General features: G+C 34.6%; 1 protein-coding gene across 10 annotated transcripts in view; it reads right to left on the reverse strand.

The window, feature by feature from the left end:
- KDM4C (lysine demethylase 4C) overlaps positions 1-26658 on the reverse strand; it is a 260988-nt gene that overhangs the window by 206018 nt on the left and 28312 nt on the right. For all 10 annotated transcript variants that reach the window (XM_027752199.2, XM_039384505.1, XM_039384504.1 and 7 more), the window contains exons 6-8: positions 19712-19905; positions 12049-12098; positions 3808-3911 (exon numbers count right to left, since the gene is read on the reverse strand). In XM_027752199.2, coding sequence (XP_027608000.2) covers positions 3808-3911; positions 12049-12098; positions 19712-19905 — 348 coding nt within the window. The remainder of the gene's footprint in view (positions 1-3807; positions 3912-12048; positions 12099-19711; positions 19906-26658) is intronic.

Here is a 26658-nt window from a genome sequence, read left to right on the forward strand (position 1 = left end):
TTTAGAGAGCAGAAACACTCTGGCATTACTGGTAAGAAGATTTACAAATAACTAAAGGACAACGGGGATAGAAGATGATTCTTAAAGAAGAAATGCTTGACTACAGTTAAGCTCTAACATTGTCTTGGAGTATAAGCAAGGGTAGTTTCAAAGGACTACTCTGGTCTTTACAAGTGCAACCGAAAGAAAAGTGTGCTAAGGCCACTGGCTCAACAAGAAATTAGAGAAAGCAGATAAAAAAAAGAAAAGCCCCAACTAACCAACCAGAACAAAAAAAACTTACCTAAAAGCCACTGCCACGGTAATTATAATTTAGTAGATCCAAAAATAAACCATTTTCCTACTTCCTAGTTTTAAAAGATACATCAGATTTAGAGGGCTTCTTTAAAATGTGTGGTTAAGAAATCACAGGTCAAGATATTCTCTTTCAAGAGAGAAATCTCATCTCCCTCTGCTAGAATGGACTGTTGCTCTCCTCTGGACATGGAGAAGAGACAGCACTTCTGTCAGTCACTAATATTCTCTCCACACAGAGACAGCTTTAATCAACTGAAGTCAGACCACCAAAGACGGTATCAAGGACAGGTTAGTCAGAGACTTGAAATGGCACACTGTCTTCTGAACTATCTGATAAGAGTTAATGAATAAAGTAGATTACACAGAAGTGAATAGTCAAAAGAGTTTCCCCATGCTCTCTTTGATATACCTTTTTACATGAAACGCACATCAGGCAACAGGCCCACTAAAAAGCAAACAGATCCATTTAAATGAAGCAAATAATCTGAGCAATGACTGATGACTATTCAACAAGATGCATTTGCTGATTACATGAAAATAATGAGACTTTTCAAAGATTAACTTTCATTGTCTGACAATGCTTTGCATTAGCAATACAGTAACAAAAACTGGAAGGACAAACATGACCCTTTTAGGTAAATACACTTATGATTTGGAATCACAAAAAGAAAGGGTTAAATTTTAAACAAACACTAAAATTAAAACTCAAAACTCCAAACGTTTTTCTTATTAACGTCATGTCCTAAATCTCAGCTTTCTGCTGACATAGTTGTCTTACATTCAATTTCTGCTTTTAAAAACTCCTTCAAAATTCTTATCTTACAGATTTACCAATTCCTTGTGTTCTTTTTTGCCCAATCGGAAAATACACAGGGTTAGCAGATATCTATTTCTAATTGTATTATAGGATGAAGGAAAGAGAGAAAAACAAGAAAAATATACTAAGCTAGCATAGCTAAAGAAAAAAATTGCATCTCACATTTTGCACGGGTAAATTTTTTGTGGATTCATATTTAGCACATACAGGCAAATGCACATACAGTTGCACATATTATAGCTGTTGCGGTAGCACTCCAACAATTGCCATGGGAATGGTTAAGAAAGATTATTCTCAACGCTAACAATTCCAAAATTTATCTCAATACACCATCCCACTGCTGACAGTTTAGCAGGTGTTCTATTGCAACAAGCAGCAGTTCAGTTGCCACCTGGTAGGCGTAGGCTGACTTATCAGCATTCAGCACATTTTCACTTCTATCACTTTGAGCCATGAGAGATCACAGCCTGGTTCTCTCTATTCACTTTCTCACTGAATCCCATTAATTACAATTATACTTGGGTACAGGCTGCTTCCTCCAAAGACTAGGTGACAGAACTTTAACTGTTTATAGCATATTTTTTTTTAATTATAATATAGGAATAATCAAGACACCAAAATACAAAAAGTCAACTCCCCTACCCCACCTCAAATATGTGGTACTGAAAATAGGTACACTACTTTAAACACCAACCTTGAAAATTATACTGTTCAGAGTAATGTTCTGTAAATCCAAAACTATAAATCTAGTTATAAAACCTTCCAGCTTGGAAAGTTTCGCCTGACAGTTTATGATAAAGCACAAGGTTATGAAGGGAATCAGTATTTACCCATATATTACAAAAACTGAACTCAGCAACTATATTTCCATATGATAATGTATCATTCAAAAAACAAACTACTTATTTTGTGACTAATTTATTCAAAAAAAGCTTGCTTTCCAAGGCAGGTAGTATCATTCTAAACGCCTACATTTCTTCAATTTCACACTTAGGTTGACTTAAGCATGAAAAGTGAAGTGATATTCCAAAAAGGCATACATCAAATCAGTGGCTTCCTCCCACCTGTGTTGCCAACAGGGCTGTAACACAGAGGTGTTCTGGTTCTTGCTGAGCGTGTCTGACACAGCATCAAGGCCTCTTCTGCTCCCTACATCGCCCTGCCAGCAAGGAGGCTGGGGGTGCACAAGCAGTTGGGAGGGGACACAACTGGGACAGCTGACCCCATGGTATCGTGCTCAGTATATAAAGCCATGATAAAAAGATGGCACAGGGATTGTGTGGAGTGGAAGGGATTGTTTGGGAAGACATTTGTCTTCCCAAGTCACTGTTACATGTGACGGGGGCCCTGCTGTCCTGGGCGTGGCTGAACACCTGCCTGCCCACAGGAAGAAGTGAATTAATTCCTTGTTTTGCTTTGCTTGTGTGTGTGGCTTTTGCTTTCCCTATTAAACTGTCTTTATCTCAACCCACAAGTTTTCCAGCTTTACCCTTCCAATTCTCTCCCCAATCCCAACAAAAGGGAGCGATCAAGCACCTCTGTTGGCGTTTAGCTGGGCAATAATATGCATGAAAATATTCACTTAAATGTTATTACTATGGGTTAAGTTTCATACCGTTAAAAAAACATCAGCTACACCAGACAGAAAGCACTGCATTATCCTATATTCTAGGCTGGGGAACATGTTAAACTAAGCTTGTATACACATGTCCACATGGTATCAATATATAAACAACACATACACTAAAACAGAAACCACAATAATAAGTAAGGTGTGTGGCGAGGGCAGTTTACAGGACTATACTGTAGTGGGAAAAGACTGAGAAAAAGTGTATATTGCCTGGTTCTTCCAAACAACTTAAAATAATCTGCACAGTGAGAAACGAAAAATCATAGTCCTTTAATGATCAAAAGGCTTTTAAAACTCAGTATTAACACAAACAGATGTTCAGGCAGGGGACCTTCTGAATCAAGTTCTAGTCCTCTAAGTAAGCTTACAAAACTCCAAAATTTAGAATTTTTGAATTTGTAAAGCATTCAGTGTATAAAATAAGTACACTTCAAAAAGAAAGCAATGCATTGAAAATGTTTCATTAGCTGGCACCTATAAGAAGTTCAAAGTGGAAAACAATAAAAGAAAAATCTTGTAGAAAGGAGAAAAAAATTGAATACTTCAGACGTTTTTAAAAGCAGCTACGTATTAAATTCATCCAAAGAGAAGAAAGTCAGTTATTCTTCCCACTTCCTGTTTGTATAATGTTCTTATCAAACATTTACTGTATCATGACCTAGCACTTAAAAATAATCATTCACTCATTTTCTATTATGTTACAGCTTTTAAAATATACTTTAAATTAAATAACAATTATTTTGGCTTTATCCCACCCTAAATCATTCAGACCATACTATTGATAAAGTTACATTTAAATTGAAAGCATGGAAATAAATTAAGAAATTTTGGTAATGTCTTGGAAAAAAAAAATCACAGAAACTTTTACAATAAAAGACTGTGATGGCTACAAGAGTTTAATGTTAGAAAATTCCAAGCTAAGCTATATAAAAGTTATAATACATCTTTTCATGCAGTCACTGCCTAAAAAAAATATTTTTACCCCACCTTTACTATAACAATCTTTATAATGAACACTAACTCAATACAGGAAAGCAGAGTTTAAAAAAAAGCACTAATGTACCTTGCCAAAAGGAATTCCATAATTTTTCAATATTGATGGAGAAATCAGAGTTATCTTGTGGCGAAGAAAAGCATCACATCCTTGAGAGCTGCTCGGGAAGAAACCTAATAAGGCAAGATAAGCAAAATTATGTATCTTTTCCTTAAAACAAGTAGGAAATTCTTGTAACATTTTACAATACTTAATACTGTTTAAACTTGCTTTATAATTTTCTATCATGTCATTCCTAGGTTCTGAGAGATTTGTAAAAATCAAATGCACCTCCTAAGTTTTTCAACTGCTTTTCAGGGGGAGAGGTTACAGGGGTTTGTGTTTTCTCTGTTTGTTAAGAAGTGAAATAATTTAAAATAAATTTGGACCTGTAAATTTAGGCATATTTTCTTACCCTTTAGAGAAATATATTCTTGTCGGAGGCTTTTTTTTATAGTATGTTCATTCTGGACACACGGCAATCAACTACAGTAATAAATCCAGAAGGATTCCACAAGCTCTAGGTTTACCTAGCACTTACAAACCATCTACACAGTAAACCAATACAACTTTCTAACTAGTTATTTGTTCAATTTGTTGTATCCGTCTTGCATAAATATTAGTTAATCATTCACAGAAGCAGTTTAATTCTTGGAGCAACACACTCACTACTCAATTATAAATAAAAAAAAAACAATAATCACTTTCAATCAACCATCTTGAGGAAAAAAAAACTAACAAGAATTTCCCATAATATATAGCCTTCTCTGTAATGTTAAATTTCTTCACTCTGGTGAGTCTTATATATATTATGTCCCTTAACAACCCTAAACGTTTACAACAATTTCAAGGTGATCACATTATAGTTGTTATATTCTTTGTACATTCAATTCTAGCACACTCACCAGTACCAGAGGAAAATTCTTTTTCTGATTGCTCAGAAATAAGGTTAAGCAGCATTAAAAGCCTCAAAGGTGTAATGTGGACTTCTGCTGATCCATGTACTAGGAAGTCTGCTAAGCTGCCCTGAGATCAAATTTTATTCAAATTCATCCTTTTATTTTTATTCACCACCAACAGGCATAGAATTCTTTACACTCTTCTGAAACTGTAAATAATGTTCTAAGGTTCAAAAGTACAACTTGATAGGTACTGTTTTATCATGTATGTCATGATAAAACATATGTTTATCATGGCTTCACTGACTAAAAGACAGTTAAAAGAAGCTAGCCCACAATTTCCAATAAAGAAATTTGGGTACAATTAATGCCTATAACATAACAATAGCAATCATAACTTAGAACCTACAGTTTATGAGATTCAAGAAATCTCAGTCCTGAGCAACATAATAAAAGAAATATACTGGAACTTACAGTGAAAAACGTGATTGAAAGTGATACTTGAGACTTGAGGAAAGAGCTAGTATGAAAGGTAGCAAAAAGCTTAATTTCTAAAAGCAGGGAAAGTTTGACTGAATTTTCCTTGAGAAAACAAATTTTGTACCAAATTCTGATACTGAAATATGTTCAATTAGCTTGATAAAAAGCAAATGATGGGCTGACATCCAAAACTTATGTTGTACCACTACAACTCCAAGAGATCAGAAATAGTTGTGACAAGTCCAACCAGAAGGCAAGCTTGTTGCTGAATTCCAAGGAAGCTGCAAATAACACAGAACAGCAGAACACAACCTGTTCAAAATCCACTACAAGAAATTTACAGGAGAACGCTTGCTGTGGTTACAGAGCCCTTGCAGTGAAATCAAAAGTGCAGCCTAAGCATTCTGTACCACTATAAAATATCTTTTGACTTGCCAAAGTCTACACTTACACACACAAATTTTTCAGACTCATTCACCTCATTTTCTCAAAAGCACTCCCCTTCTATGAACAAGGAAAGAAAGGAAGGTAGTATTTCCTCCTTACAAGACTCTGTTTATCAAAAGGTCTTTCGTTCTGCCAGGCTAAATGTAAGGTCACAGAAGCTTTTCTTTCAGAAAAGAAAATAAATCCCTGTGGGAGAACTGCTGAACAAATGTAAAAAAATACCTAAAAGCACGCTGAATAGAGGACTCGCTTTAGAAATATTACAAGACCCTTACAAAAACATTAAATGCAAACCAATTCAAGATATGCCTGCAACACCCAGAATCATTCTCAAATACCAAGCTGATGTTAAAACTACAAATTTACAGAATTACCATTTAATCCTGCATGTTTAGTGAAATCCCACATAAAAAAAAATACCGAAATCTATCTTGAATGTAACTACCATTCAAATTCTGTAATACATTCATGCTTTTAAGAGACACATGAAATCTTAATTTAATCCATTAACACTAACCATTAACTCTAAATTAGTTCTACAAGAGCAAGTATTTTGTAGGAGTTGGCATGCAACCCCATTTTCTTGGATGGTCTCTTGAGACATGGCACACGTGTATAATATTCATCTTCTTGGAAATAATTACACAGAAACAAGATGAGAATTCAAAATAATTACTTCATATGAGCCAATGAGCAATAATCGGAGATCAAGGTAAAACTGAATTAGGCTGCTCATTGATTTATGCCCATTAGATAAAGACCATCAAACTGAAAATTCTCTAATCCATGATTTACAGAAACACTGACATTCTCAACACCTAGAGCAGAATTAGAACAGTCTACAAGGTAAGTATGTGATTCAACACTTGGTGGCCAAACATTTGGGCACGAACACATAAAATACAGGAAGTGTACACTTATCTACCAAAGCCGAGGTCCCTCTCTGGCTTTTTAAAATCCTTATCTCCTTCTCACAAGCAACAACAGCACAGAATATGTGAAAACATAGGCTTCAGAATGTGCTAACAATCAAAACCATGCCCTTAGAAGACTCTTTATACATGTTCTGACAGATAACATAGCCCAAAATGTCCAATCTTACCAATGCTATTTGTACTAACAAAATTAAACTAATTCTTTAGTTACAACAGTATCGCTGGGTTGGTGAAGATACATCCTTTGTCAATGCTATTCCACCTCAGTATGACATTTCCATACCATTTCTGGTTTTAGAACCCACACATATGCTAGCCAGAAGTCAAAGCCTGCAGGCACTCAGCAGGTTCCTAGCTGTGGATCCTTGTGGGTTCCTTCCAACTCAGAATACTCTGTGATTCTGTGACTGAGAAATCAAACACGCAGGGTAGTGCTGCACTGGGAGTCTTTAAAGCGTACATTAAATGGTTCAGGGATAAAGAACATATTTTAAGAAATAAGTTCAAATCTATAAATTATTGAGGGACAGTGGGCATTGCTACCTGGAAGGCTCATCTTTCCCTTCCACCCTGAGAGTATCCTTACTATAGATCACATGCAACTCGTATCAGACAACCACATCAGTATCACACCTTCACTCAGGCAAACTGAAGTGGATTGGGTTCCACTCTCTGATTGACTGGCATTTTCAAGATACTTGGAATGCTTATTTGTGGTACTAAGAATGTGTCCATAATATCTTCAATTAAACTATTCAGCTAAAATCATAAAAGGACAAATTACAATACTATTCCCAAAAGAGTAATTATATAACTCCATTAGACTGAATAGGTTGATTTGCTACATATTACCTTCTATGATCAAGGATATCACAATTTGGCTAATAATAAAGTCATTATTTAAGCACACATCCAAAAAGTCATATTCTTAGGGAACTTTCAAATCAAATTCTGACCAGTCAATGAATGAGGCTACACTTTCTGCAGATTTTCTAACTTCCATACTCAACACTTCACCTGAAATTTTACAGTAAAAGTGCTGCATTCATAGTTTATTATTATTTAAAATTTTAAAAATGAAAATATAAAACTTATAACAAAAGAAAAAGAACACCCTAAATTGCAAATATCTTTACTGAAATTTAATGTTAATGAAATTAAAAGTAAACCAAATTAACGCAAAGTTATCATTTTTTTTATTTATGTAGATACTATTTAAAGGACCTAGAATAATACAAAATATTAATCATAATTCACAGGTCAGTATTCTTGAAAACAGGCAGAGATGAAAGAATTATTGAGTTTTCTAGTAATTGTCTTCTTAGATTTTACTTTGGTAGGTATAAATACAAATTTTATATGATTTATTTAAATTACGTTGCAGTGATTTAAACTAACTTGATTTAACTTTCTATGTCGAACATAAAAGAAATTAGGAGGGTAAGTCTGCATGACAACAATCGTCACGAAGAAACAACAGCGATTCGTATGCTATACAAAGCACAAAGTACAAAACCCACAAAAAAGTGGCTTTCAACTGCTAGGAAATATGACTGTCAGTATGCCCAGATGAATACATTCAATGAATACATTTAAGTTTATTATCTCTTAAATGCAACTTTCCTAAGTGGACTTATATTGCTGAGAAAAAGTTCAATTCTTCAGCTGCTCAAGTTTTCAAGACCCTTAGAAGTTATGCAAGTTCTGCTTCAAATATCATTTCAACAATTATTTGTATTTATTTTCAGACCTAACAGGTAATGACTTCTGCATGAAATGAAGAAATTAATACTATATACCATACAAAGCTCTTTATAACAGCCCTATATACTTACAGTATATTAATCTTTACTTTAGTTTCTTCTTTAACATAACTGAACACCACAGATAGATGTCATCTCCTTTCTAAAACAGTTTTCTGCACTCAAATGATCTATTAAAAGATCTTCAAAATCCGTCAAACTGTCATTTTTCATTTGGCACTCTGCTTCTATTCTCTTTATTTTCTAACCCATTTTGTGAAACAAAAAGTCCTTAAGAATACCATAGTATTCCAGATTAACATAAGATGAAAGTATAAAAATTGCAGCTAACAGCTCACTTGAGATTTTTATTACATTTATGTCTACATAAAATTGAAAAAAAAATCCACATAAATGAGAAAGCAGCTGAAGGGCAAAATCAAACTGTTGTCTTTATTAGATGCAAGTCTAATGTCTTTCAGATAAAGCATTTGTAGGCACCACAGTCAATCAAGATTTCAATGGAAAGCAAAAATGAAAGCATTCAGGCACAAAAGGCATGTGTGGTAATTGTGATGTGCAGACAAGATAATGGAAAATATTCTAGCCTTCCTTTAATTTCATGTATCAACTTCTGCCTTGACTTAGACAACCTGTCACATTTAATGTATTATTTTATTATTTTAATTATTTAGGAGCATTTGATTAATTCAGTAGGTATCTGGTCATCAGATGTAACCTTGAAAAAATTAGGGTTTTTTCCTTCAAATGTTGCACTCGTGCAAAAATATGATTAAAAATATTTTCAATTTCATGTCATTAAGTATGAAGGTGTCATTTACACTATGTTTTAATAATGTTTGCTCTTAAGTGACTTGCAGCCACACAGCTTATTTTTTATTTTCATCTTTGTAAGATACCTTACTATAAAATTTAGGCTGTATTTTAGGAGGTAGCAGCTGCAAAGCAGATCACAGAGGTCTTAACTGCTACAGCATGGAAATAATAAGAAATGGTCCCTCATCTTTACTGTTAAGTACTACAGCATCATCTTCTATATTCCATTCTCAGCTATTAGCTGGACACAAATTATCATGAAAACAACCTACTCACAGAAAAATACCCCAGAGGACATAAAAACTGAATGCTAAACACTTAGTTTCATGGCCAACCCTCTTTAACATTTCCTAATTCATCTATCTTATACTGCTGTTACAAAAAAAATCTCTGTATGAGTATGTAGTTTTCCTACGTAAATCCAGTTTCAGTCACTGAGCATAATAGAATAAACACTATTTTAAATTTTATCATCACTTTTCAGTATCTGATTCTATGGTTTAGTTGCTATTTACTATTTGAAACACAGCTATGAAGCAAAAATAGGTGAGATTGAAGTGCTAAGTCCCATTCAGCCTATTGTGCAATTCTGACTCTAGCATTTGGACATTAAGACATGACATTGTTCCCCCAATATAAACTACTGGCTTCTGAAAAACAGTCGGTTTCGAGATTTCCATTCCTCCCCATGCTTTATGTTCCTTTCCTATTATTTTTGTAGGCCACTATCAGCAATAAGAGGCCTGAGCACCTTCAGGCCAGTTTTCTGATGATGCTTTCTTTTTCCATGAAGCAAGACACGTATCTCCACAAGTTACCTAATCCTGAATTTGTATGGGTTAATCCAATATCTAGGGAAATAAAGGTATTTGAAAGAGAAATTTAAAGAGTTTCTTTAGGCTGCAACAATCAATGCCATGCCTCAATGCCACTTCATTTTTAGAAATGAGTGAACAAGCACTGCTGAAACTGCCCATCGTCTTCCCTCACTTTGAAAATAAAACGAAATTCAATACATGTTCACAGATTTCACAGAATATTCAGAGTTGGAAGGGACCCATAAGGATCATAGAGTCCAACTCATAAGTGAATGGCCAATACAGGGATCAAACCCAAAACCCCAGTGTTATTATCACCATGGTCTAACCAACGGAGCTAATCTCAGTGTTATTACAGGACTTTTAAACTTGAATGGTTTTAAAGCACTGTATAGCTACAATCAAGCAATATGAAATCCACAATAAACACCAGAGGAGCATTTGACATCAAATAAAAAGACTATCTACCCAAAGATCTTGCTCCCATTAAATATTAAATGTATATGTACAGAGAAGTGTTTACATACAGCATGAAAAGTTTGCTTCCTCTAACTAATCTAGTACCAACTAGATGCTGCACCAAACCTTACAAAGCCAGCAGCAGCTCCTATGCTCCTCTAACAGATATAGGTGCCAGTGTTGTCCAAACTGCACCAAAAGCCATGCAAAATTTTAGAATTCACCACGTACAATGAGGAATGAATGCTGTGGAAAAAAAAATCTCCTTGCATCTGCTTTGAGCCTGCTAAGGCTCTTCATTTTTCACCAGCCCTAATGTCTCTGTCTTAAACTTTCCCAATTCTCTACTCTGTTTACTCTTTTATAATTTCTTGTAAATCTTAATTATTGAATCATCCTATCATAAGTCAGCAACCATTGCCCAGTCTACGTGTTTCAATTTGTTTACCAGGGAAAACCAAAAGCTTCAAGTTAAGTGTATAAGGAGTTCTATACTTTGCAAATTGGAAAAAGAATCTGGAAAGCAACGGACAACTTTTTCAAATGGAACTACGGCAAAATTTAGGAATAGGAAATAGTTGAAATCTGTTTTCTTGAGACATGCTTTTAAGACTGCAAATTCACAGGTCTTGACATTCACATCTCTAACTGCCTTTCTACTGTTCTCAGCAATAGTTCTAAAACAGTTCAGAAAAACACTCATGCACCTATATACCAAAAAAAAAAAAAATTAAAACAAAAATGTACAAAAATTTGCAGAATTAGGTCCTGATACACAATATCTATTAGGAACTTGCAATAGCATTCTTTACATATTATGGTTAATAGCAAGCTATATAACACAGGCTCCCAGGCAAAGAAACATCTCTAATTATTCCCATGTTCATAAGTTGCTCTCTTATTCTAGAAACAAAAATAGAGGTGTACTATTGAAAGTAAACCAAAACTACTGTGTGAAAATTTTCCTATAGACTCTTAACTTTTTTTCCTTTAAAACTCAACCTTACAACAAGAGCCCTACTCCTTGTTCAAAAACGTTCCCAACACCTCTGGAAGGCAAAAGCCAGTACATGCTTTAGCTAAAGTGGATTGATATGCTTGTTCACTGGTGAGAAAGCTGGTAAAAAGTGAGATTTACTGTTTGTACATTTCATGGGCTTCCCCCTTTGCAGAGGTACTAACTAAGACTCCGTCCTCTACCCAGTCATTAACTTTGATAAACCTTCTGGAGACTTGTCTGTCTTCAAATTTGGATCTATCAAATTTGTATAAGAAATTACGATTCAAAAAGTTACTAAAGAAAAGAAGTTACAACAAGAAAGAGCAAGGACACAGAGGAGACAAAGATAGTAGCAATTAAAATCTAATGAACAACAAAATACTAAGCCTCATTTTCATAAGTTTCACCAAGCTAAAAATGCCAGTACAAAATAAAGTTCTAAGGGAAGAAGAAAAAAAAATCCACTATTTTATTTCTAAGGAATTCCTCAGAGCACTACACAGTGTTCCCTGTTTGCAATAATACTGTAGACAGATAAAAAGTCACACAACATTAAGTAATAAAACACAGTAGGTGAGTCAAGGACAATGTTTTTCACTTTGCTGGATGTTTGTCCTTCAAACATCTTACATATGGAAATACTGAAATTACTACCTTGAGCCAGTCTTTCAAGCCGTTTCCCATGCTCTGGAGGAATAGCATACCTAAAATTCACATAAAGAAAGGATGAAATGCTTAATGACATAATTACCACAAAAGCCATCACTCATGTATGATAAATATCTAAGAATATAGAAGCCAAAAAGATTAAACACAGAAAAACTGTACATAAAAAAATATATCAATATCTAAGTTAAAAATACAGAGGTTGGGTTTTGGGGTTTGGTTTTGAGAAAAATATCAGCTTATTTCTATTTTAAATATTATATTATGCAGTTCAAAAATGTTATAGTCACTACTTTAAGTCATGTACATTGACAATATTTCATATTATTAAACCACTCCAGTTAAAAAAGATACATATACCTTAATTTTTCAAATGAAACAAAACCACATAAAATAAGTCTAATTTACACTAGTTTAATTGCTTTGAATTTTAATATGCTTCAAAAGACACAAGGATTCAACAGAAAAATATGATCATTAAACATCTCTACATTTTCCTATAGCCAGTGCTGTGGAATAAAAGGGTTACTTGCCCATGTAGAATCATTACAATAGGAGTTCGAGATTATTACAGAAATACACTTTAAAGAATTGTATATATCTTAGAATCCCTCTGTTCTTACAATAAATTAATTTTTAAAAAATTCCATATGCTATCTGCAACAACTCAGTAACGATACAAAAGAACTGGAATAAACCTCATGTTATTTTTCATGTTTACTGAAGCCAAAAAATAGAAAACTATTGAAAAGCTGTTTCCTTTCTGCTTTTCTTTATTATTAACATATTTACTGCACTTCCTAGACATACGGTATGTTTTAGTGGAATTTATTATTGACTAACTACTTTAATATATGATATAATAGGTTTTTGTTTTAGTGCAATAGCACTAAAAGATTGATTCTTTTCTATTAAAAAATATGGTTTAGAAAAGAAGAAAATGTATATTCAGCTGTACAACATAGTCCAAATCCACACTGTTAAACTAAGTAAACAGTTTTTCTCTTATTACACTGTGAACTCGTTTCATTCATCTCCCCTAACAACTCACTCAGAAAAACAAGTGAATGACCTAGGGCCCTCATTTCACACAAGAAATAAACATCCCCCTACTTCAACCTCTGTTTTGCATACATAAGGCAATTTTACAATTTTATGCCATTACAACTGAAAGAGCTGCATGGAAGGAAAACCACTACAAAAGTCAGTGTTCTGTAAGCTGATCCATAGCAAAACACATGCCTACTGGAAACCCACTTCACATAGTATTAGAAACTCTCAGTTTGACTATGCTCAATGTTTGCAGTTTTAATCAGAACTTCACTGTCTTCAAAAAATGCATTTTCTTTCTCTCCATTTGTACTTCTAAAGTGCTCATGACTGTTCTCCAGCCTGCATTACACACATATCAGTGTATCCATACTAATCTGAATTATATGTTTGCCATCTTTCACACTCCAGCAGAGAAACAGTATGTACAGAATTATATACTGTAGTGTATGTCATTAAATACATAACACCATAAAGTAAAAAACATGAACAGATAGTGTTTATGTCTAAAAAAAATTCAGAACTGGATGCTGTGCTGTGCTTTGCTTTACTTGACTCTAATTGGATTGATATTCTTCCTAAAAAGTTTCTCCTGCAAAAGTATGTGTTACTACAATTTAATGATAATATGCAGCCACATGCCTCCATTTGTACACATAGGCACATAAGTATTTGTCAATATTACAAAAACGCAAAACTGAATAACTGAGCTCTCAAAAATGCTCTTGGAAAAATAAGATGGGACATGATTTAACTGGACTACTGCTATTTATTTAGATAATCTACAGTTACAAAGCAATACAATACATTCAGTGCAAGTTGGTGTTTCTCACAGTCTTCATCTGAGGTCTGCGGTAACATCTACTCCTCAATCCTCTACCTCTTCCCACTGTTGCTATTGCTTGTTGCTCACAGCTAAGACAAGGACTAATGAATGGTGACAGACCACCTTTGTACTATCAGACATGAGGAGTCCCAATGTCACACTTGAGACACTTTGGGATTGGTTCCTAACACAATTTATTAGAAAACTGAGTGACATGACTCTTGTTGGATTCTTGGTCTACTGTACATTAAACAAAAAGCTCCCAAACTCAGATGACCAAGTCAGAGGAAAAAGTATTCACATTCACTCTTAGTCTCAATAGCTAGCTTATATGAGAATTTGAGCAGTTAAAAACTTATAGAAAAATATTTTTTGTCATCTTGTGTCCAGTTCTCTTTTAACTACGTTACCATTTGTTTGACTTCTCAATCTTAAGGCCAAGCCCAGTCCACTTCAAAGCAAATGTAATGGACATTAAAAGGTAAATCACTAAGAGGCAAAAAGAGTTTTTCTTGGGTAACAAGCAAAGAAACAGACAAAAAGGCAAGAAAAGACAAAAAAGGAAATGTTGATGCTAACTATAATTTTATTAGTTCAGGAAGACATACTTGTTAAATAGCATGAAAAGATAGAAGCTGAAGAGTTGCTGTTCATTGCTAGTCATACTACAAGGACAGAAAAAATATGGTACATATATTTGTCGAGTATCATTCAGAAAGATCTTCTGAAATACATATTAGTTCAGTAAATCAAGGCGACTGGTGACAAGATAACTACAAATAAGAAATAAATATTAAATCTAAGCCATTAACTTGTAATTGTTAAACATTTACGTATATGTTTTCAAGATTAATGTTTCTACACTATTTCTCCGCATGCTTTAAATAACCACACCAGAAACAACAAATCATTGCTTTACTGTGCAAAAAAATCAGCAACCAGAAACTCAATGAGAAACAATTTGGGTTCTGTTTTTCCTAAGCCACATGCACGTACAGATAATAATTAACAGCATCAGCCACAAGCAAATTTAGCATTACGTTAAATACTTAACCAAACTGCTTCACTGAAGTCCATGTTATATACTGACAGGGTAATAGTACCTGATTTTTCCTGCACATTCATATTTTTTTTCCACAGGGGATAAACAAAACAAACAAAACCTCTCTTTTTCTTCTAATCCCTGAGCAAAGTTCCTCCTTTTTATGGAGAACGGCAACTATAAAACGATTGCTCAGTTTCAAGCACAATAACCCTTTCAGGTTGCTGACAAATCACCATACTGTTTGATTATAGCTGCCTTTTCACAATCAGAATCTTTATTTGACTACTGTCATCTCTGTGACCCATAATATTCTTATTTCTAACTTTTATGACAATTTGCAGCAAGAAGTGTGACTAATCCTCACCTCTTCTACTTTGAGCATAAATGTCCCACCACCTCCCAGGGAAGTTTTATACATTATTCCTATTTCTCTCACTAAAGGTTTGGACTTTTCTGTAATTTTCTGAGTTTGTTCTGTTTCCCAGACATAGAACCTAACTAGGAAACATGCCAATTCTGTCAACGGTATGCATAACTTGTGCTGAGTTTTTAATCACCTGTCCAGATTTTAACTAGTTTTTGTCAGCTGCTGATCACACTAAAAGTCCTGTTAATTCTACCCAGAAGACCCTGGAAGGACCTAGCTGAGTCTCTTTAAATCCATTTACTTTAGTGCCATATCTGTTCTCAATTTCTACAATGTTAGCATCAGTCTGAGTATGCTTTTCTTTCTTCACCATTTTTGTCTGTAATTTTGTGTAATACTAATATCAGAACACCACCCATTTCTATCCCATCATACTTAAAACACCATTTCTATCTCTTCTGCTACTGGGATGCAAAATCTGAAACAAAATCGTGTTTTAAAGACTCCCACACCCCCTACCATGTAACTAACTATCTTTCCTGATTTTTCCACTTCATGAAATGATGTTGGTACACATTCAACACTGGCAAATCCATAAAAGCAGATTAGTCATGGCAATCAAGAGGTGTGAGTAATGTTGCTCATGGTATAAATTCTAGGCAACCTGGAGATCAGGATTTCTCACCATCCAATACCCACTGAAATCATGAAGAGAATTCCTGAACCTAAATCCCTGCTTTATTCTGAATGTCACCACAGAACCATTTCCTCTTACAACCTAAATAAATTGTGAAGTACAGTCTCACTCTCCTAATCCATCTAATTTTGGCTATCTAAGCATTCTCTCTTCAACAATCTGGTCTCTTTTTCTTGACATCATCACAAAGATGGAATCATCTTCTCTTTCTGTAGTGTATATTCTCATTTACTTTATGACTGACCAGCCCTGCAAGGCATTTTGTGATTTATGAAATACCTTATTAAACAGGAGGGAGTTTTAACATAACATATTGTCATTTCCAGTCTTTGGAAAAGCTAGAGTGAAGACCAGATGGAATGTCACAAAAAACATATAAACCGATACATAAATTATTATTTATTATAATATTATTATTACATACTGCAAATTCATACTGTGCCCCTCTCAATGGTAAGTAAAAAACTCTGGTTCTTCATGCAGAAAAGAGTTCAGGCCTCCACCCTCAGATATAAAAGGTGGAAAAAATGAGAACAATTTTTTTAAAATATTACTTTCTAAAGCAAAATACTATATTCTCTACACATCTTTACTCTTCTTTAAAATTTTTAAAAAAATAAGTTAGTCCAATTACTACTATATTTGAAATACCCACAGTACCATGAAAATAATTATTTTGTGCCTGCTTAAGAAGTACTTCCACATATTCATTATTAATACTCTTCAAGAAGATTTACGTCATTTTAGCACTTAAAAAAATTTAGCGTCACTGTTTTTCGTGAGGTAATTGGCACAAAGAGTAAGCCTTGCTTTCAGATACTTAATAAACCCAGAATTACTTTTTTAAAAATATTTTTTATTCAGTTTTTTTAATTTAAAAATTTATAATGTAAATTGAAGCATTATCTGTATTTTAGCCAAGGATATTGTACATATACTAATAGTCTAACATTTGAACTACTAACAAAATTCTGCTCTATGCTAGGCATGAATTTTCAAGAGGAGTTGAATAGTTTAACATTACAAAATTCCTCAAATTAGTACACGAAACAAAACTAAATTCTCTTTAGTCAGGGCCTATACCCCCACAACAATAATTCCAAAAGAAGAAAATATTTAACAACAAATGCCAGAATGAAGACATTTTTAATACTAATAAGCAGTTCACAGATACTATTACATAATACATCATATCAAAAAATAACTGAATTAATAAAGTAGATCATCGATCACACCAACAGTTCATCTTCCTACTAAGACCTTTTCTAAGAAACTGTGATGTAAAATGAGGTACCATCTTCAAGATTTTTCAACTCAGAAAAAAAAATGCAAAAGGAAAACTGCAGTAAAAATTCTGCCTAATGGCAATTTCAATTGTCTCTATTCTACTTTCCAGCAAATCTCTCCTTACCCTATGTCACTCTCTTCTGCCCTCATATTAATCTGTTTCAGAGCTTCTGAATTCTTTTCCCTCCTTCAATTTCCTCTCTGTAGCACTATTTTGCAAGTTAAAGAATCTATAAAACATATGTATTACACAAATATATACATAAACACATAAACAGCCCTAGTCCTGATTTTGCAAGTGTTGCTCAGACATGCTTTTCCCTCATGTTTCATATGAGGCAGTCAATAAAGGAATCAGTATACATAATATAAAACTACAGATTTCTTTGCATACCTCTTGGAAGTGCAGAGTATAAGTAATGAAAGTTAATCTATACCTAAACACTGTAGAAAGCTTCAATTCCATAAAGACTGCCATAGCAGTTAGATTTAGCTGCTACCCACAAGTTCTCTTTGTGGCTCTCACACAGAAGTGGTTGTCCTTTCACAATTCAGAGAAAGTACACTGCATATTAATTTTCCATAACACCAGTATGGCTGTCCTGATGAACAGCACGTACACCCACTAAAACTAGAAAATATGTATTACTGTACATGTCATCTTATTTGGTTTTATTAAGCATGTATTTGTCAAATTTGTTCAAATTTAAGAGCAGACAAGACCTTTACTATAGGTATCCTAAGATTCAGCTCATGCTCAACTTTCTTGAAGAAAACATTATACTAATATCACATTTAAAAAAGACACATTTTACTGATAAATGAGCAGCTTCAGCATAAATTATTGCAGCATTCCTACAGTAAAGGCACAAGTGTAAATCAAATCTTTAGTTGTCTTTCATTCAATTTTTGTTTAGTGCTGCATTACCTAAAAATATGGGCCAATGTGGCCCAAAAAATTAATTTGTATCCACTGTTATTTTTTCAAAGATGAAGAGGTCAGTGTTTAATGATTCTGTTCATTCATAATGTAAACAAGCGTCTGTAAACTAGAAAAGCAATTATCAACTCACACCTCCTTCAAAATACTTAAAGAAAAGAAGATTTCCTATCTTCTTTCCATTATGCCTAAGGACTTTAGGGTTTAAGTAAATGTCTCTGCTCCTGGAATTTCACAATATGCAGTGAGATTTTCTTCAAATAGCACTCTTCAAATTCCTAAGAAGCAAAAAATTCATGCAATCATTGTATTAGTTAAATGTGTCCTATCATCTTAGAACATTTTGGAATCACCTATCTTTACACTGATTTTTATCAAAAATACTAATCTTATGGCTAAGACTTTCTTAGTGTGGCTAATTCTATCAAAGCAGCAATTTCACATTTAGCAATTCAAAACATGGACCTGTATTTTACCACAACAGGTTACATCCATCTTCACTGCCTTTACTCAAGAGACCCACTATAACAGCAAGTCAACTTAAAGCAATTACCTAAGAAGCAGCATCTGACCAATTTACCACCCTCAGAGTATAAATACAAAATGTTACACAGGTATTTTTATTTTGTATGGGTATAAAAATAACAAATAATGTTTTATAGAATTACCAGCTATAAATTTTCTACCCAAGTCTGGATGACTAGAAAACCCCAGAATTGAACTAAAATCTTTAGAAAGATATATAACATATCTTTTATATATCTTTCTAATGATTTTATGTTCTCTTCACAGGTGTTTTGGGAGGAAAAAAGAAAAAAGATTTTATGATCAAATGGAAAACATTCTTCTCATATACCTTGGATACATGTATATCACAATTGATACGTATAATATTAAACCAGCTTGTCTATTACAGCTGTTCAACCAAAAATTTAAGATTATGGAGAAAGGATAGCAGAAGTTTTGTACGTAGGAAGTACCTTTAACACTTGATCTTGCCTCCTACTGGTCCTACCAAGTTCGCATTAGAGAATGACTCTGATTCAAAGAAGTAAATAAAGGCACGTTTAATACAAAACATGTTATGCAGTCCCAAAGGGCAACTGAACGAAAGAAACTGATTTCAAAGAGCTCTTTCAGAAGCTCCTCAAGTAGTCTTGGGGTTCCCAACTCCTTACCTATATTGGATCTTTAAAATATTTTTCTGTTGAACTCCAATAAGCGTTATGTACTTATCTTTTTCTTCAAAAATCAAAGACTGCATTGATGTGATGTTCATCGCCAACCTCACATATTTCATAGTACTGAACTTAAAAAAACCCCTCACAAAACTACTATCTTAGCTTTTCAGTATAGGTTACCATTGTGATGCAATTCTATCCCATCAACAGATGGTTTAGTCAGCTGAGATATCATCTTTCATAAAAATTTAAACTTGCCATGACTTTGGCTCCCCGAAATGGAGATAATTAATACTGTAGAGATCCATGTCTTCAGTGTGCCATGCAAATGTTGTTTTCCACATGCCAAAATACAGATATGGTGTATTTACACCCTCGATAGAAATTCCACACTCTTCTCCTACAACATCCAATATTGTATTAAGATGGGCAATATTCCATTCCTTAACACCCTGAAAGAGATACATAATAAATATACTGATCAGTTTATCAAGCAATGCAACTTTATATAATAGTCTCAGTCAAAAAATAGACACCTGATTTAGCCCTTCAAAAAACTGTATGTTCATACAAATTTGTAAGCACTTGAGAAGACAGCTGAAGTTACTAGAAGAAAAATTCTCTTGACCTTAGTAAGTTTTAGATCAAGTCACAAGTCTGAGATGTTCAGGGCAGAGAATATAAGGAAGTTCATATCTGATTTACACTTAGTACATCAAATCTAACATGGATTAAAACACCGTACACAATAGAAATAACAGCTGCAGACAAAATCTTCGATGAGTTGATAGCTGGAAGCTATTAAATTTCACTGGGCCTATCTATGCTTTTTTATTACTTAAAAAGTAATACCAAACAGCATGAAAAATGATTTAAAAATTTATTTTACACGCATATATTTACCATTTCTCTGTAAAGTATACAAACATAAAATGATTACATCACTTCAGAGATATTTCTAATCATGATGTACCGCAGAAATCTATTATTTCCTGCGATTTAAGCTGTTTCCTTACATTATTGCCCATAAAATCTGTATATTAAAAGTCATTCAGAAAGCAATGCAAGTGGTTTTGTTGTATTTCAGATTCAATCACAAAGTGCAATTCTAATTCCAGGTAATACAGCATGTAAGAGACAGTATAACCAAGATCAAAGCTACAAAACTGAAGAGAAAAAGATTAGACTTCATTATAACAGCAATTATTAGCACCTCTAGGGAGGACATTAGCTGGTGCTCAAGCAGTTAGAAAAACAAGAAATATAATCAAAACTATTAAAAACTCAATTCAGGCAAGTTTTCTTGGAAAGACAGCCTCTAAGCATACCCTTAACCGTAAGCTGCTCTGCACACCACCCAGCACCGAACCTACAGTTCTGGTAACCTTACTCGTTGGGGAATAAAATAATGGCAGACTTCAGACCTAATGCATCTGATTAAGGCTAAGTAACATGATGACATTCAATAGTTGGACAGCTGGAGAAGTAAGAATATAGGTTAAAGCAAGAAGTAATGAAAATTTAATACTCTCAGTTTTCATCTCATTTTTTGAGATTTTTATGTCAAGCATGTTAAGTATGCAGCAACTAGAATTGATATATAAGAAGGTAATGTCTGTATGAAGCTCAGAATTGTTATTGAACAGGTACTTCTGACTGCCTTAATAAGTGAAATAGTCATAGAGGCAGTCAGAAGTGCCTGTTCAATAACAATTCTTAATAAGTGAAACAGTCAAAGGAGTAAAGGATGTTTACAGAATGAATTCAATTCAGACAGTAATTTTTGTTCTTCTTTTAAAATTAAAGCCTTGACTTTGATGTATTTGTTAAACATAAAGGCACCTGAAATTTTAAAATTACAAAAATATAAAATTCATATGATAAAAGAAAAAAACACTAATATGAACTCAAACAGTAAATGTTGGTAAAATCTGCACCTTTCAAATATAAAAAGCAGCAGCAGCAAGTTAACAGAACTGTAAAATAAAATATTTGTTTGAAGAAACAACTTTAACCAGTAAGTCCTCAAATCAGTTCAAAATTTTATTTTTTTAAAAACATATACAATTTTTCTCTCTTTACAAGTTGTGCAGTCCATTTGGAGAAACAAATTAATTCACCAAACTAAGAGCAATGTCTCAATCATGTAGGCACATACAGAGGGTTGGAAGAAAACATTTTTACTCGTAAAAATCAACTGTTAATCTAGGCAGTCTACTCTGACAGTGGCCAAAAGTAGACAGGAAACAGCGTAAGTAAAGCAGTACTTCCCCAGAATACCCTTACAACCCGCAGCAATCTGCAGTTTGAAGGTTTCTTCAGACGGAGGTGTTACCTTTCTACTTAAAAGCATCCCATGGGCTTTTTTACCCATTATTCATCCCATAACATCCTTTCACCCATGTAAGCTCTTAGCAACCATAACATCCTGAATTAAGTAATAGATAAGAGAATAAATTACGTTTTTATGACACATCTCATGTTTTCACATTCTGTTAAGACGTATCACAACTAGTCACCAAGGAAACTGCTAATGGTTTGTCCTAAAACAAAAGCAAATCCTCCCATGGAGACCAATCCTAGGACAAATAGCTTGTTTCAAAATACCAAACATACCAAATAAACAATCCACAACTTCTACACAAGATACATGAGCTATTTCCTTCTCCTACAGACTATTTTGGACAAATACTCTTAGCTAAAAAGGAAATAGTCACTCAAACTGACTGAAACACTAAAGTCACACTGATTCATTTCCACTCCTCCTAATTCCTTGAACTTAAAAAATTAAATCAATTTTATATTTATGCCTAAATTGTTACCAGTAATTATCACAAATTATTATTACATATGTTTCTTTACCTCACAGACCTCTCTATTTTTAATATTCCAAAACATTAATGCTTACACAATTTTTTAAGTAAAATATCTGTTCTAACTTTTCCAGTAGTTACATAACTAGTTTCAGACTTAACAATTGCTATGCACACTAAAAGGATCCCTGCTGTAAAAGAGCAGTTTAACAGGTGAATACATAACAATACTTCTCAAAATTAAAGTACATTTTAGCAGGTTATGCTATGTTTAATAACCATTGTTAGAACATCAGTACATATAGCACTTGACCATGAGGTGTATCTGGTAGTTTCTTACATTCAGACATTATAAACTATTCAATGTTAGGAAAATATATTTATTCTGCTCAAAATATCACAATTATATCCAAATATCATCATAATTTCAAGAGAATGTGTAACAATAATATTTCTAATTTATCCACATTTCTAATGGTAGATTCTTTACAGAATACCTGTCATCATTGACAACTGTACCATATAATCCAATATCTGGAAAAAAGCTGAAAACAACATATTTTACTTTCTTTAAACAGACTTGAAACACCTTACCAATTGTCATCATTGCTACACATATTACATTTACTTTGTATTTCCTAAGAGAAATATTATAAGGTAAACAGTGGCCTATACAGAAGACAATTATTCCAATATTCACTAATTTTGAAGACGATTCAAACTTACTGTAAATTACTATCCAGAGTTTTTATTACTCTTAACAGCTTTTGTATCTGCTTATAACACAACATGGAGATAAAGTGGGACACTTGACAATAAATTCTCATCTGAACACTTGCACAGTTTGGAAGGAGCTTACCCATTGTTTTTTCAAAGACAAAGAATAGTCTAAATCTCAGTATACTGGTAAAAAGTGAAGTTCAGGGTTGCAAACAGAGACCTCTTTGCACATAAGAATAAAATAGGCTCCAAATGCAGTGATTTTTTTTAATTTCATTTTTTTAGAAGTACTTACAAAAGTGACATGATGCTATTCTTTGTACTTTATTTAAACAAATCAGCTAAGACTGTGATGTATTCTATTTTTAAGAACATGATTTCTGTATGTATACATTATTACACACAATCTTTTTTCAGTGATTAATTTTTCCTGTGATAATCTCAGGGTTTCATTTCAATATTATAATCATCTGGCAAACAAGATATTAGTTGTACAAGTAAGATTAAAATGCCCTTATGACTGACTATAATAGCTCAAATAATAAAGAAGAGTAAAAAAAACCAATTTAAGAGAGACTGGAAAGGAGTAGGAGAAATATTATAGAAAAATTGTGTGCTTGGTAAACCACTCCTCATTCCAAACAATCATTCACTCACACCAATGAATATAATAAACTGCCAGGTTTTTACTGTGCCTTCGAAGTCATTAAAATACAGAAACAAAAATGCTGCAAAGAGAATCTCTGCACTATAAACACACAGATTAGGAAATACAAACAATCTCCTCATTATATCTGCTTTTACTTCTCAGCATTTTTAAGGATATAACCACTGATTTTGCAGCACCCTTTTCAAGGGTGGGCAAGTAGATTCTTTGGAAATGCAGGCTAGAACCAAATATCTTAATGACTGCTCATAGTGATCTCAACTATGAGCAGATCACAGAGAAAGAACATCATGGAATCACAGAATCATTGGAAAAGACCTTGAAGATCATCAAGAACTATCATTAACTTGGCTCTGCCAAGGCCACCACTAAACCATGTCCCTAAGCATCATACCTATGGGTCTTTTAAATATCCCCAGGAATGGTGGCTTAACTACTTTCCTGAGCACCCTGCTCCTGTGATTAGTAATCCTTTCCTTGAAGAAATGTTTCCTAAAATTCCAAGGTAAACTTCTGCACTGGCACAACTTGAGACAGTTCCCTGTTGTCCTGCTGCTTGTTACTTCATAGGATTAATGTTCCAGACCCTTCACTAGATTTGTTGCCCTTCTCTTGAAATGCTTCAGCAACTCAATGTCCTCCTTGCAGTGAGGGGCCAAAACTGAACACAGGATTTGAGGTGTGGTCTCACCAGTACAAAGTACAGGGGGATAACAACTTGCCTAGTCCTGCTGGCCACACTATTGCTGATGCATGCCAGGATACCATCAGCCTTTTTGGCCACCTGGGCACACTGCTGGCTCATATTCAGCCACTGTCCAGGTCCTTTTCTGCCTGGCAGCTTTCCAGCCGCTCCTGTAGCACTGCCCGGGGTTTCTGTGATCCAAGGGCACAACTCAGCCTTGTTGAACCTCATCCTATCGACCTCAGACCATCAATCCAGCCTGTCCAGATCCCTCTGTAGAGCCTTTCTACCCTCCAGCAGAGCAACACCCCAGCCCAGTTTGGTGTCATCTTCAAACTGACTTGAAGGTGCCCTCAATCCCCTTGTCCAGATTATCAAAAAAGACATAAAAGAGGACTGGCCCCAATACTGAGCCCAGGGGCCACTATTTGTGACTGCCCCCCAGCTGGATTTAACTCCACCCTCTGGGCCTGACCATACAGTTTTTAACCCAGCAAAGAGTAGAAGAGTAGACCTATCTCAATTTCACTTCAGAATTCTCTACCCAACCCCTGCTCCCTGTCCTATATCCCCCACTCCCACACAAGCAGCTCAGGGAAATGGAGAAGGAAGGTTGCTTTCAGTTCATCCCACATTGCCTCTGCCACTTCTTCCGCTGCTCCAACATGGGGTCTCTCCCACAGGAGACAGTCCTCCACGAACTTCTCCATGTGAGTCTTTCCCACTGGCTACAGTTCTTCACAAACTGCTTTTAGCTCCTGGGTATTTCCTGTTAATGCTTGAAATCTGTCAGAGGATCCTTGCTCATCCATGCAGACCTCTGGCATTTTTTCCTGACTTCCTGCTGGGAGGAGGACTACTCTTGAGCTTAGAGGAGGTGAAACACCAACCAGCTTCCTTGGGCCCTTGTTTCCTCCAGGGCCTTATCCATTGGGACTCTAACAAGGAGATCACTGAAGACACCAAAGTCTGCTCTCCTGACAGCCAGGGTTGTGGTCCTGTCTTTTGTCCTGACATGTCCCCTTAAGATCCCAAACCCTGCCATCTCACAGTCACTCTGCCAAAGCTGCCCTCAACATTCACATCCACAACAAATCCTTTCTTGTTTGTGAGAGATCCAGTAGACAAGTTTGGTCAGGAAGTCGTTACTGATGCTCTCCAAAGACTCTTGGATTGTTTATGCCTGCTGCTCTCCTGCAGCCTTAGGTTTAGCTACAACCCAAGTGCCATCCCTAACTCATTTAGAATCCAAGTTCTACACATAATGTCAAGGTGCTGCTTTAAAATCAAGATGGCTACTCTGTCAAGGGATATGGCAGGAAATTCAAGTACATCAGTTGCTTGAGCAAGTAACACATTAGAGATGTACCTACAATTTAGCAAAAATAACCGTTAGCCTACAAACTCCACTGAATCAATCACTCTTGTATTACTAATCAAATATGCTCCCCATACCTTATACATGGGAGAAGGTAGGCACTAGAAGTTGTCTTATCAGGAGAAATAAAACTAAAAGAAGAAAAATGGAAGTAAAGTGCTATCTTCAAGACAGCAGTTGAGTCGTGAGAGAGACACAAAACAATATTTTTGTGTGCTTCTTCCAAACTTGGCTTTTCTCTAAGGAATAGCAGATGCAATTGTCAGCACTGAAGTCAGATGTGTTTTATGACTTGATTCATTATAAACTTCAAATCGGTCACTTTTCTTTGGACCTCTGAAACTAGGAAGATTTTCCCCGCCTAGTAGCTAGATCAGTCAATGTAGGGGTCACGCTTTTTCCTGAGTCACCTACATTGCCATCATCCTACAAAGCACTGCAATTAAATGTAACAGCAATTAGAATGTATACAGGACAGAATAATATTTCAAGCAAACCTTGACCTGGAATTTATTTTCTATAAAGCTCTATAGAGTGCACAGAACACTTGTTCTCATAGATTATTTCCTTATTTGTAAAGACTTAATCTGAATTCAAAGATGTCAAGATATTTTAAATAAATAACAAAGATTCTGGAAAAATTCAAATATAACAACGGTAAACTTTAAATCATTGATGGGAGTTGTCAAATTTCAAAGCATGCATTGATAGCTTTGTTCCTCTTTTGTTTGGATTTTATTTGTTTTGTGAGTTCTTTTTCTGTTCCATGTAACACAGGCTTTATAACTTTGCCCCATCTTCCAACCCCCTCAGAACCTGTCATCCTCTGGCTTTAAAAAAATCAAATACTACAAGATCTATGATCTCTCTGGCACAATGCAAGCAAAGTGCTGGATTCCACAAGCAACAGTATGTTTCTTAAATAATACTAATAGTAAAAAT

This window comes from Pipra filicauda, unplaced genomic scaffold (genome assembly GCF_003945595.2).
Source record: "Pipra filicauda isolate LSUMZ 115617 unplaced genomic scaffold, ASM394559v2 scaffold35_size7292922_pilon, whole genome shotgun sequence".
Taxonomy (NCBI): Eukaryota; Metazoa; Chordata; class Aves; order Passeriformes; family Pipridae; genus Pipra; species Pipra filicauda.